This window comes from Hypomesus nipponensis, chromosome 10, assembly GCF_054491055.1.
Source record: "Hypomesus nipponensis isolate SF chromosome 10, ASM5449105v1, whole genome shotgun sequence".
In the NCBI taxonomy this organism is placed as follows: Eukaryota; Metazoa; Chordata; class Actinopteri; order Osmeriformes; family Osmeridae; genus Hypomesus; species Hypomesus nipponensis.
The window spans coordinates 16,799,852-16,812,500 of NC_140370.1; the positions used below are offsets into that span (position 1 = coordinate 16,799,852).

General features: G+C 50.8%; 1 protein-coding gene across 1 annotated transcript in view; it reads right to left on the bottom strand.

Moving 5' to 3' along the window:
* Positions 1-1,199: 1,199 nt before the first annotated feature.
* Positions 1,200-12,649, bottom strand: part of camsap2b (calmodulin regulated spectrin-associated protein family, member 2b) — a 29,690-nt gene continuing 18,240 nt past the window's right edge. The window contains exons 9-22 of the mRNA XM_084707367.1: positions 12,169-12,194; positions 11,953-12,022; positions 11,241-11,546; positions 9,768-10,416; positions 9,255-9,401; positions 8,913-9,114; positions 8,302-8,626; positions 7,510-8,224; positions 7,219-7,355; positions 6,771-6,985; positions 6,467-6,563; positions 4,356-4,474; positions 3,740-3,858; positions 1,200-3,543 (exon numbers count right to left, since the gene is read on the bottom strand). Of these exons, the coding sequence (XP_084563493.1) occupies positions 3,244-3,543; positions 3,740-3,858; positions 4,356-4,474; positions 6,467-6,563; positions 6,771-6,985; positions 7,219-7,355; positions 7,510-8,224; positions 8,302-8,626; positions 8,913-9,114; positions 9,255-9,401; positions 9,768-10,416; positions 11,241-11,546; positions 11,953-12,022; positions 12,169-12,194 (3,427 nt within the window). The 3' untranslated portion in view covers positions 1,200-3,243. The remainder of the gene's footprint in view (positions 3,544-3,739; positions 3,859-4,355; positions 4,475-6,466; positions 6,564-6,770; positions 6,986-7,218; positions 7,356-7,509; positions 8,225-8,301; positions 8,627-8,912; positions 9,115-9,254; positions 9,402-9,767; positions 10,417-11,240; positions 11,547-11,952; positions 12,023-12,168; positions 12,195-12,649) is intronic.

A 12,649-nucleotide genomic window follows, 5' to 3' on the forward strand; every position in this document is an offset into this window, starting at 1 on the left:
GCCATACCTGTTGGACATTTGGATATTATTTTTGTTACTTGGGCTATCGTGCCTAAGCCTCTGTTGTCATTGTTTGGGGTGGTTTTCATCGGGTCTTAAATGATGTTGTTTCTACATTCTGTTTACAGTTGAGTAGGCCTATTGTCCTTTTACACTTGAGTTTTCATGGTTACACATGTTTTTTTTCTGTGTTGAATGGCATTTTCTATCTCTGCTCTACTGTTTACTGTGCATGTACAGTCAACCACAGTGTTTACACCTATAGGATAGACCTCCTGGCGTCTTGAACCGACTTTATGGTTATGAACGTGCAGCTGACCGGAAGTTCTTAAAGAAAGCTTTGTTCTGAAGAATGTTTATTTTGTTTATTATCATATCGAGCCATGCATTGGTTTATTTGTATGCGTATAAAACATATGTAACCTAGCAATTAACGCTAATAATTTTAGCTGTGATACGACATGTTGCCTTGAACGCACAGTACTATGCTTGAAGGATCGTTTGCTACGCAAGGTGAATGTCACAAGTTGTCTTTTTGCGCATGTCTCCATCTTGTGTCCGTAGAAGGTAGTGCCTTGGTATGTTAAACGCCGTAGGAGTTGGCTGTATGTCGCATGTTGTGATGCCAATTCATGAGAATGAAAAGTTAATACCAAAATGAGGACTGCTGGTTGCGGCAATTTATATATTATTTTGGCGCCATTTCCTCCCCCAATATATTTGTTTATTCTGAGGTCAGCCATTATTGTATTGAACCTTCACATTAAGCAGGTCTATCAGATAATGTCCACTAACGGAGTCCTTTGAACGCGCAATGAATGCCAAATCTTTAAAATTAAACGACTAATTGCAAAACAGTGCTCCGTTAAGTTATTTGACTGATTTTCTAAAATTATGGTAGGTTACGTTTTGCATCAACGTGTGATTAGGCTATTTCGTTTACTGAGATAATCACGCACCACACGATTTCTGTGATTCAGGAGTCAAGACCGCCCGTGTGAAAGAGATGAGAAGGACAGTGAACTTACCTGCAGCAGAGATATTTACTTACTATTCGTTCTCTAGGTGTACTCGCGGACCATAATGAAAACTGTATCTTGTTCTCCGACTGATTTTAGGAAAATAAATCCAATATTTACCTTCACACCTTTCACCACAAACCTTGTGACACAAAAAATAACTTTTGACACTTCACAGGATTCCGATTACGTTTTCCATTTTATTACGGTTTAAATGAATATATAAAAATAACACGAATACATAAACATTGACTGCATTGAAATCAAACAAATTCAGCAAATACCAAAATTAAAATAACATGTACATTTCTTAATAGCAAGAATCTGAAGTACAATAACCCCCTCTGGCCTTTCACGAATAAAAAGACCCATCGCCTTTTTACCACCTGTACGTTTTCAGAATATTTCCTTTCATAACTGAGGTTCAAACGAAACCACAAGATGATAGGCCTAATGGTTCACGCAAAAAAAATACTTTTATATGACAAAATAGATATGTACAAGGGAAAAGCATTTAACAAAAACATGTAATAATTATTCTGGTTGAATCTATTGAACACAGTAAGCAATGTGTTACTGTGGTTAGTGTAGAGTGTACGGATAAGTATGTCGTTAACCCAACTACTAAATAGGCATCTACTGTGAGAACACCTTCCAATATGTTCATGATCTATTTACACCTGTGGAATACTTAGTGTAATCAGATGAGCATTTTAGAATATATTATCCATGGTATGGCTACTGGACATCTGCATGGTCCTAACACACACTGGTGAGAATATTAATACATTTGGTCAGAATGGGAGATTAATGAGAATGTGTGGTTTGAGTTCCAGTTCCAGTTCCTGTGACACTTCTAAATGACTCAACTTTTAGACTCAACTTTACTTTTTATAATTCAATTAAAAGGCCCCATATATTACGTAGTCAATGATAAAAGTTTGTTCAACTTGATCATTTAGAATGAAATATCCATTATATACAAACTAAGTTCAATTATAATCTTAAAAGTATATTATGCATCTGTGGAGCAAATCTTTAGAGTCTTATTAAATCATACAATAAGTTAAAAGTGACTGATGCTGATGTTCTGCTACGCATGACGGTCCATTTATCCAACAACTAGATCATCAAAGATGAACTAGTAATGGCAGAAACATCATCTGAGGTATTCTCCTCACTCCTGTCATCTCTAACGCAACTCAACCTCATCTCTCTCTCGGACTCTCCACAATCTCACTCTCCCCTCCCACAATCTCTTTCTCCCCTCCCACAATCTCTTTCTCCCCTCCCACAATCTCTTTCTCCCCTCCCACAATCTCTTTCTCCCCTCCAACAATCTCTTTCTCTCCTCCCACAATCTCTCTCTCCCCTCCCACAATCTCTTTCTCTCCACCCACAATCTCTCTCTCCCCTCCCACAATCTCTTTCCTCCCACAATCTCTTTCTCCACTCCCACTAGTTCTAAAACCCCTTCGAATGACCAGACGTATCTGGTGTTGTGCTGTTCCAGCAGGCCCTGATACAGAGCGCTGTAGTCGGCGTCTGCTGTGCTGCCAGACCTGTAGTGTGACTGTGAGAGTCCCCAGGAAGTTATGGCTTTTTGATGACGACACTGTCCACGCACACGCAACATCACAGCTGGCGCTTAGATATGACATCGTCACTCACTGCACTTTCATTGGACACACTAAACAAGCATAAGGCCGCGCATGATCGACTTAAAGACAAAAGCAACCAGCGTCTCCGAAGACAAGCAGGTCCTACATAGTTCAGCAGGTACTGAGGCGTCTGCCTTTTGACTTTTTTTTTTTGGCACTAAAAATGACTGGACAAGGTGTGGTGAGGAACACGCGTGTGGTGAGGAACACGCGTGTGGTGAGGAACACGCGTGTGGTGAGGAACACGCCGCACAGCTCCATGGCGACTCCCTTCCAGGTCTTCTGCGGTCACAGGGTCAGTTCACACTTGTCCAAAGCTGGAGCACCCCACAAGTTCAGCTTCTACATTCCAGTTGTGCATAATTACGTCGACAGTTTCTGATCACTCAGGGCGTAAAAAAACAAAAACAAAAAGGTAAAAAAACAAAGATTAAAAATCCACGAACCGTTCCAGATTCAGACAGATGCTGACTAGCTGGGTGAAGGAAAGAAAAAAAAAGTTGCTAATGGAACAACTCGTGGATAAACGGGCTCACGGTCTGTACGACTCGAACCCCCCGGCGCTACTTGGTCTGCAGGCTCCTGGAGACACTCTGTTTCTTGGTCTGCCACAGGTGGGTCGCCATGGTGATGGCGTCCACGCTAGCCGACATGGTCTTGGCCGGGATGGCGCTGAACTGCTTCCTGTCAGAGTTGTACTTGTAGAGACCGTCCACCATCTTGGTGGTGAGGCTGCGAGGGCCGATGCCAGCCAGCTTGGTCATGTGCTCCGTCTCCGGGAAGTAAGCGTACACGGAGCGGAACTGGCAACCAGCGTCACGGAACAGAATCAGGAAGTTGTTGGCCTCCGATTTCTCCATTTCCTGTGTGAGGGAGGGAGGAGAGGGAGGGAGGAGAGCGTAGGGAGGAGAGGGATGGATGGAGGGAGGGGAGGGATGGAAAGGTAAAGTAGTAGTATGTTAATGAGATTAAAGGAGAATAGAATCATCTGCCCACAAACCCTTCCCCCCAACACTCACACACTCAGACACACACATACACAGAGAGAAAGCAGCCTACATCTAGGATCTTGTTCTTCTGCCCCTCGTTGACCTTTCCCGCCAGGCAGCAGTGAGCCAGGGCGTTCTGGATGATGTGTTTGTTTGACTTGGCACTGGGCTCCTTGTACAGTTTAGGCCCTGAGAGGAGGGGGAGGGAAAGGGAGAGGGGGAGGGAGAGGGGGGAGAGGGGGAGGGGGAGGGACAGGGAGGGGGAGGGAGAGGGGGATGGAGAGGGAGAGGGGGAGGGATAGGGAGGGGGAGGGAGAGGGGAGCGGGGGAGGGAGAGGGAGGGGGAGGGAGAGGGGGAGGGAGAGGGAGAGGGAGAGGGAGAAGGGGAGGGGGAGGGAGAGGGGGAAGGAGGGGGAGGGAGAGGGAGAGGGAGAGGGAGAGGGAGAGGGAGAGGGAGAGGGAGAGGGAGAGGGAGAGGGAGAAGGGGAGGGGGAGGGAGGGGGAGGGGGAGGGAGAGGGGGAGGATGATACAGATGTTCAAACAAATCATTTAACATTGTGTTTTCTATTCTTTTCACCATATGTGTTTCTTGTAACCCCACCACACTTTCACAACTCGTGTCAAAGTGCCCTGAGGGGATTGACACACACACACACAGTGTGTATCCACACACTCGGTGCAGCACCTGTGTACTCCGTGCTGTTGGAGGGGGTGGAGGAGGTGGTGGACTCCACCTCCCAGTCCTTCTCCTCGTTCCGACTCCCAGATGGACAGGGGGACAGGAAGCCCTCTGCAGAGTCAGGCCTAGAGCCACCAGTCACACACACACACACACACACACACACACACACAGTCACACACACACACACACACACACAGTCACACATAGTCACACACACACACAGGTAGATTAACAGGTAACACAGGTAAGTGTGTGTGTATAATAATAATAACAACACATTGAACTTGTATAGCGCTTTTCTGAATATTCAAAGATGCTTCACAGACTGAATATATAATATAATACACAAGTATTATATATCTCCACACAAACACAATCACAGTACGACCACAATACACATTTCACCCCATGAGTATGCAGCACATAAAACCACACTGGCAAAGACAACACGTTCATGCAGAAGCACACAGACGCACAGAGAGAGAGGGGCAAGAGACAGAGGGAGAGAGAGGGGGGCGAGAGACAGAAAGAGGGGGTGAGAGACAGAGGGAGAGAGAGGGGGGCGAGAGACAGAGAGAGGGGGTGAGAGACAGAGGGAGAGACAGAGAGAGAGGGGGTCAGAGACAGAGGGAGAGAGGGGGGGCGAGAGACATACAGAGGGGGTGAGAGACAGAGGGAGAGAGAGGGGGGCGAGAGACAGAGGGAGAGAGAGGGTGAGAGACAGAGGGAGAGAGAGGGGGGCGAGAGACAGAGGGAGAGAGGGGGGCGAGAGACAGAGGGAGAGGGGAGACAGAGAGAGAGAATACAGCTAACAGGGTCAGACGCCTGTCTGCTGTCCTTCAATCTCAGAGAGCTTGTTGTCTGGGCCCCAGTCACTGAAGCAGAGAGCAGAGAGACTGACCGCTGTCTGAGCTCTGTTCCAGGGAAGGCACCAGCGCTAACTAGCAGTGACCACAGAAGCAGCATAGCAGAGTTAGCATGAAGCAAATAGCATGATGTCAGCAATTTCCCACCAGGGGATCCGTAGAGATCTGCTTTTATGAAGCAAAGTGCACCCAGATGCTAGCACAGCATTGCTAGCTTGATTAAGGTAGCCTGGAGCAGCTGGCACAGATTACACAACACATAACAGCTAATAAATAAGATACATATAGACGCTAGCACCCTGGCATAGAGTAGCTAAAAGCCAGCGACTGGTTAAATAGCATGTAGCTAGCACAGAGCTCAGAATTAGCGTTAAAGTTACAGAATTAGCGTTCAAGTTACAGTAGCTGTCTAGTAGCTGTAGTTAGCTATAGCGAAGTTAGTAGAGAGCAAAGGAGAACTGGAGAGAGAGAGAGAGAGAGAGAGAGAAAGAGAGAGTGAGTGAGTGAGAGAGAAAGAGAGAGAGAGAGAGCGGTAGCAGGAGCCTGGTGAAGACAGCAGTTGGTGTAGGACGGCAGAAAGCAAGATGGAGGCTGGTGAGCCGTGAAGGGATGCCGAGATGACGCAGCATGATGCCACTGCAGGTGTCTCGACCACTCACACATGTCATCACATTCCTTTGAGACATTCAAATGCTTTTCTCTGTGTATGAGCGTGAGTGGGGGTGAGATTATTCCTAGGAAACGACAGCTCGTCCAACTATGCCGGGCGAAGCATCACTACCTCAAGACCCTAATGATGGGCACACTGCAGGGTTTGAACCGACCCCCCGGTACTAACCGTCCCTTCCTGTGTTTAGGGGAGGAGAGAAAGAAGGAGATATGGCCTGAGGCTAGCTTGCTGCTTCTGTCAGGTCCATGCAAGGGGTCATGAGACAGAGGGAGAGAGAGAGGAGGGCGAGAGACAGAGGGAGAGAGAGAGGAGTGGAGGAGACCAAGATGCAGCGTGAGAGATCGACAGGGACAAACTGAGAATAGGCAGCATTAGACAACACACTGTTAGACATTTACAAGTATTTTATTTATCTGGTGATACTGTCCTGCTTGTGCTTATTGTTTATGATGACATTGTGTCTCCTGAGGACATCATTAGCCCTGTTCAAATATGATGTCATGGTTTCAATGTTAGTTTTTTAGGTTTTCAGGCAAAGAAGCGGTTTTAGTTTCAGTCAGGCAGTGAACGGGGCATACCTGGGGGTCCTCTTGTCTGGCAGGGTGCCGTCATGGTCGGCCGGGTTGAGGGAGGCCATGGACGCGCTGGAGACCGAGTAACCACGGGGACGCACTCCTGGACACACACCAAGCATGACGCAGGAAAAACGTCAGTAGGACTATATGCTTATTAATATTCATGTGAATAAACATTGGCTTTTTATTGATTTAGGGTTTGATGGAGGACAGGAAAAAGGAGTGAAAGACAAAGGAAAACAGAGAGAAAGAGAGATAGAGAGATATAGAGAGAGATAGAGATAGAAAGAGATAGAGAGAGGTGTACCTGTTGCTCTGACAGGGGGCTTGGGTGACTCCATCACATCCCTGTGGATGGATTTGGGGCGTGGCTTCTTCTTCAGACTCCCCGGGCGAGGTTTGATGACATCATCCATGTCGTCCATGAGCTTGAGCTGCTTCCTCCTCATGTATTCGTTCTTGATGTAGTCTCTCCTGGACTTCTCCTCTTCTCTCTTCTGCTGCTCCTCCTCCACTTTCAGCCTGGAGGGGGAGGGGGGGAGGGAAGAAGGAAGATAGAGGGAGGGACATACAGAGAGTAAAGGTAAAGTGCATGACAATGTCATGTACAGTGTTCTAGAATTCAGAGTGTTCTAGAATTCAAAGTGTCCTAGAATTCAGAGTGTTCTACAATTCAGAGTGTTCTACAATTCAAAGTGTTCTGGAATTCAGTGTTCTAGAATTCAGAGTGTTCCAGAGTGTTCAGTGTGACTGACCGTGTGGCCTCCTTCCTCTGCTCCTGCTCCAGCTCCTGCTGTTGTCTCCTCTCCAGTGCCTCCTTCTCCCTCCTCTCCCTCCTCTCCAGCAGGGCGGCCCTCTTCACCGCCATGTCCTCCTCCCCCTTCAGGTCGTCCTGGGGGAGGGGGTGAGAGGGAGGGAAAGAAGGTGAGGAGGAGGAGAGGGTGAGGGAGAGCAAGCCGGATATATGTCATATAAAACAGAAAATCTGAGTATTTACTTTGACGCTCCTAAACCTGCAGTAACTTTCTGGAACCTTCTCCACCTACCTTAAAGAAGAAGCCACAGCACATCTTCTGGTCCTCTGCGTCCGTCTCCCCCCCGGCCCCCCCCTCTCCCGTTGCCAGCCCGTGGCCGTCCAGAGGCTTCAGCACCGACAGGGGCACCTCCACTAGGCCACGCCTCCCGAGGGGCCCAGCCCCGCCCCCTTTGCTGGGCGCGGGACGAGAGCTCACGCCGTCAGACACCGGCTGAGACAGCCCCTCCTCCCTGGTCTGCCACACCCCCTCATCCAGCCTCCTTCCCTCCCTCCTCTCCTCCCCATCTGAACTCGGCTTCCCTGCAGCAAGACAGCAAGTGCCTGCTCCCTCCTCCTCCTCCTCCCTGCCCTCCCCTGTCCCTCCCCCCGCCCCTTCGCTGTGCTCCTGGGCATCCCCTCCCCCGTCGCCTGGCTCCAGGGGCCGCTCGTCGTGGCCCAGGTAGGCCCTGGAGCTGAGCTGGGTCTGGCTGGGGCAGAAGCGTCTCAGCCGGGGCAGGCTGTCCACCGAGGTGGGCGTGTTGAGCATGCGGCTGAAGGGCGCCACCCTGTGGTCGGAGGGCCGCGGCGTGCGCGGGGTGCGGGCGTGGAAGGAGGCGGGGCGGCGCTTGAGGGCGGCGGGGGAGCGGCGGGGGCCGAGGGGGGAGCCGGAGGAGGAGAGGAGGGGGGAGAGGGAGCCCACGGAGCCACGCCCCGCCACGCTACAGCTGCGGAGGTCACGGAGCTGCCTGGAGGAGGACAGGACGCTCAGCACACACACACACACACACTGACTGCTACATGGATACACTCACACCACAGGTACCTGTGTGGGGAGGGGGCCGGGGCAGGGATGACCCAGGCCTGCTGGGTGTGGCCCTGCTGGGTGTGGTCCTGCTGGGTGTGGCCCTGCTGGGTGTGGTCCTGCTGGGTGTGGCCCTGCTGGGTGTGGTCCTGCTGGGTGTGGCCCTGCTGGGTGTGGTCCTGCTGGGTGTGGCCCTGCTGGGTGTGGCCCTGGTCCCTCATGGCCATGATCCGGTCCTGCTGGCGGGCCAGCCTCTGCATCTCCGTCTGCAGCAGCCCCAGAGACGTGTTCAGCCTCTCGATGGAGTGGGTGTACTCCACCAGGTCCACCTCTCCTGGAGAAACACCTGCACACACACACACACACACAGGGATACCACACACACACACACAGGGATACCACACACACACACACACAGGGATACCACACATTGGTAGACACAAACACACTACAGTTAGAGGACTTAAGTACTCCTGTCATACACACAAAACTTGCTTGTTTTGACATTTAAATAATTATTTGGTAAATCTACCAATCAGAATGCCAGGTCACCCCTCAGAATGTCTATCTTCCAATCAGAATGCCAGGTCACCCCTCAGAATGTGTATCTACCAATCAGAATGCCAGGTTACCTCCGCCATCCTCGCAGGGGGACTTGGGGGCAGCTCCGTCAGGCTTGCACCTCTCTGGCCGGCCCAGCCCGGGGTCCCCGGGGCCCGGGGAGGGGGGAGCGGGGGGGGAGCAGGGGGAGGGCATGACTCCCTTCCTCCGCACCACGTTGAGGAAGGCCGTGCGCCCCATCCTCTGACGGTGCCGTGTGAACGCCTCCTCCACCTGCACACCAGCAGGACGAGGACGAGCGGATGCTTTAGTCGTTTATGCATCCTCACATCTATCTATTCATGCAGCCAACTAGCTATCCATCCACCCATCACATGCTTTAGCCATCCACCCATCCACCCATCCCTCCCCACCTTCTTCTTCTGAGCCTCGATGGCTCTGCGTTTCTCCTCCAGCTTCATCTTCAAGTGAACCATCTCTGACGCCAGCATGTGGGAGGGGTCTCTGGGGGAGGGCGTGGCCGAGATGGGCGTCGGGGCAGGGTGGGCGGGGCTACGAGCCTGGAGCGAGAGAGTAAAATGAGAAGCAGCTTAATTTGATAGATGAGCAGAACTGTGTGTGTGTGTGTGAGACTACAGACAGGTAGTGTGTGTGAGAGACAGCAGGCTGTGTGTGTGTGTGTGTGTGTGTGTGAGAGACAGCAGGCTGTGTGTGTGTGTGTGTGTGTGTGTGTGAGAGGCAGCAGGCTGTGTGTGTGTGTGTGTGTGTGTGAGAGGCAGCAGGCTGTGTGTGTGTGTGTGTGTGTGAGAGGCAGCAGGCTGTGTGTGTGTGTGTGTGTGTGTGTGTGTGTGTGTGAGAGGCAGCAGGCTGTGTGTGTGTGTATGTGTGTGTGTGTGAGAGGCAGCAGGCTGTGTGTGTGTGCCCACCTCAGGCGTGGCGGCCTGTGATGAGTGTGTGTAGGGGAGGTTGAGCTCGGAGCTCTCAGGCGTAGTTCCCCCGCTGCTCCGCCCCTCCAGCTTCCTGAACTTCTGCTCCGCGAAGCTGGTCATGCGCACCCCCCCAGAGCCCCCGGAGGACGAGGAGGGGCTGGCCGTGCCCCCCTCCCTCCCCCCCGCCCCCCCGGGCCGCCCCCTCTCCCCCTCCCGGTCGGGGGTCTGGGGCAGGGGGCAGGAGCGGCCCCCGGGGGGGTCCCAGTCGGGGTCCATGTCTGAGTAGTCCCTGAGCGAGGAGCTGTCCTCATCGTGGCTCCCCTGGATGTCCTCCGTCCTCACGTGGATCCCAGTGTCCACCTCCTCCGTGGAGGCCGAGGTCAGCTCGTCCACATCCGCCCCGCCCTTCCCCGAGGCTGGCTGGGGGCCGTGGTCAGGGCCGGGGTCAGGGCCGGGGGAGCGGTGCAGGAAGAAGGCGTGGTCTCCGGCTCCCAGGGTGCCGTGTGGGCGCTCTGTGGCGTGGATGATCTTCAGAGCCTCCTCGATGCTCGGGGGCGTGGTCGGGCTCGCCCCGCCGCCGCCGCAGTTACCGCGGAGATCGGCATCGGAGTCTGGGTGGTTGTCCGTGACGACCCCGTTTGAGTACCTGGAGTGGACGGATGGAGGGAAGAGATGGGGAACAGGAAGAGTAGGTTATTTATTTAATATTGCTGACTGGTTCTTATTTAATCTAAAACAACTTTCAGTTAAAACTGCTGTCCAGAGAGTGGCTGGAGCAGCCCTTGCCAAGTTCAACTCGTTTATTCCTACTTGGCGATAAAACGGTGCTAACAGCTGGACTTTCAAAGGCACAGTTGGGGCTAGCTCTCGCGGGCTTCCTTAACGCAGCCAAAGTTATTCTAAGGAAATGGAAGAATACAAGTGTGCCATGTCATAAGGACTGGATTGAGCTCATGGCGAGTACAGCCTCTTATGAACTAATGCTGGCCAAGGTGGGAGACTTTGTGTCAAAGTTCTCTGCTATGTGGGACAGTTTCCTGACATATATTAGGGGATAAGGAGGACCGATGTAAAGACAGACCTGATGTGCTGTATATCATGGTATGTGTCATGGGAGGAGGAGGAGGTATTGTGATCTGTATCGCTGTGCTGTGTGATTGTCTGTTTTTTTTCTTCTTTTTTTTTTGTGTGTGTTTGTGCTTTGTAACAATGTTCTTGTGTGATATGGTAGTTGGAGAAAACATGGATACTTATGCCATTGTTATGTTGCATTGTGTTTCAATAAAAAATAAAATGTGAATTATAAAAAAATAAAAACTGCTGTCCAGAACTCTCTGATAACAGAAATATGTCTCGTCTCTCGGAAAGTCCAAATCAGCAGTTTATGTTAATTATGTTCTATTTTTATCCATTCTAGAATTCTATTCTAGAATTCTATTCAAGAATTCTGCTGAGTCCGTTTTACTTTACCTGCTCTGGTTCCTGCGTGTAAACGTCTGCTGCCGCCCCAGGGGCTTCTGGGAGTTGGAGTCCCTCGAGCTGCTGTCCTCGTCCTCCTCCGGTATGTGTCTGCCCGCGGCCTGGCCGTTAACGGTGACGGGGGTGAGGGAGACGTGACGCCGCATGGCGCCCCGGGAGGCGTGGTGAACTTTGAACCCTCCCAGACCCTCGCTGCTGGCCGAGCGCCTCATCCCGCGGGGGGGCGGGGTCATGCAGGGGTCAACGCTGGGGTCACCGTCCAGCGGGATCTCAAAGGAGATGCCCCTGGAGGAGGAGCTAAGGGAACACAACTTCCTGTTTGTTTGTTTATCTATATTTACTTTCTTGTTTGTTTAGGCCTAAAGCCAGGGTTTAGATATAAATATCAGTGTCCAACTGATGTTTACTCGGTTCTTCCTTCCTATAAAAAATTCTAAGAACGTGGGCAGAGTTTTGGAATGGAATGATGTGATTAGAGAGAGTGCCTTCTCAGTTCTAGAATGTGAATTCTAAAAGAGTTTTGGGATTTTGAGACATTCTAGAACTGCTGGTGTAGTTGTATTTGTGGGCCCTGGTCCAACATCAGAGAAGAGTAGAGCAGAGTAGAGTAGAGCACAGTAGAGCAGAGTAGAGCAGAGTAGAGCACAGTAGAGTAGAGCACAGTAGAGTACATTAGAGCACAGCACAGTAGAGTAGAACTGACCGTCTCTCTTTGGGCCAGGTCCCCACACTTCCATCCACGTAGGACATGGAGGCTGACCGCCTGATGATGCCTGCGACACACACACACACACACACAGGTGGTTAGTCACACACACATGCAGCATCACGTACCTACACACACACACACACACACACACACACACAGGCAGACACAGACAGTAGTCCAGGCTGGTGCAGAAACAGAGGGAGATCATACCTGAAGGAGTGTAGTTTGGTGTGAGGCTGAAACAGGGAAGGCAGAGACACAGAGCTTTAGTTACTGGCACGCTTCATGATCGGACATAGAGTCAGTTTCTTGCCTCACTTTGCATGGTCAACCTCACCACACCACAGACACTGTGTACAATGCCTGCACAAATGGAGGACCTTATCAAATTAAACTTTTCTATCGGATTTAGCAATAAGGAAATCAGTATCCGGACTAATTATTTTATTAGGATGCAAATATACAAATACAAATTACAGTAATTTAAATATATGGCAAAAATACGGTATACTTTTTGAAAAGAGTAGAGAGAAAACGTTTTTACAGCTTTCTTATTAGTGGAATCAGAAATCAGAGGCCCTACTACGAGTGCAGACGACAGTGATAGGTATTCCCCCCCCCCCCAAAAAAGATCTTCTAAAGTCACAGATTTTCACATTTTCAAACGAGAAAACGTTATGGATATTGACTA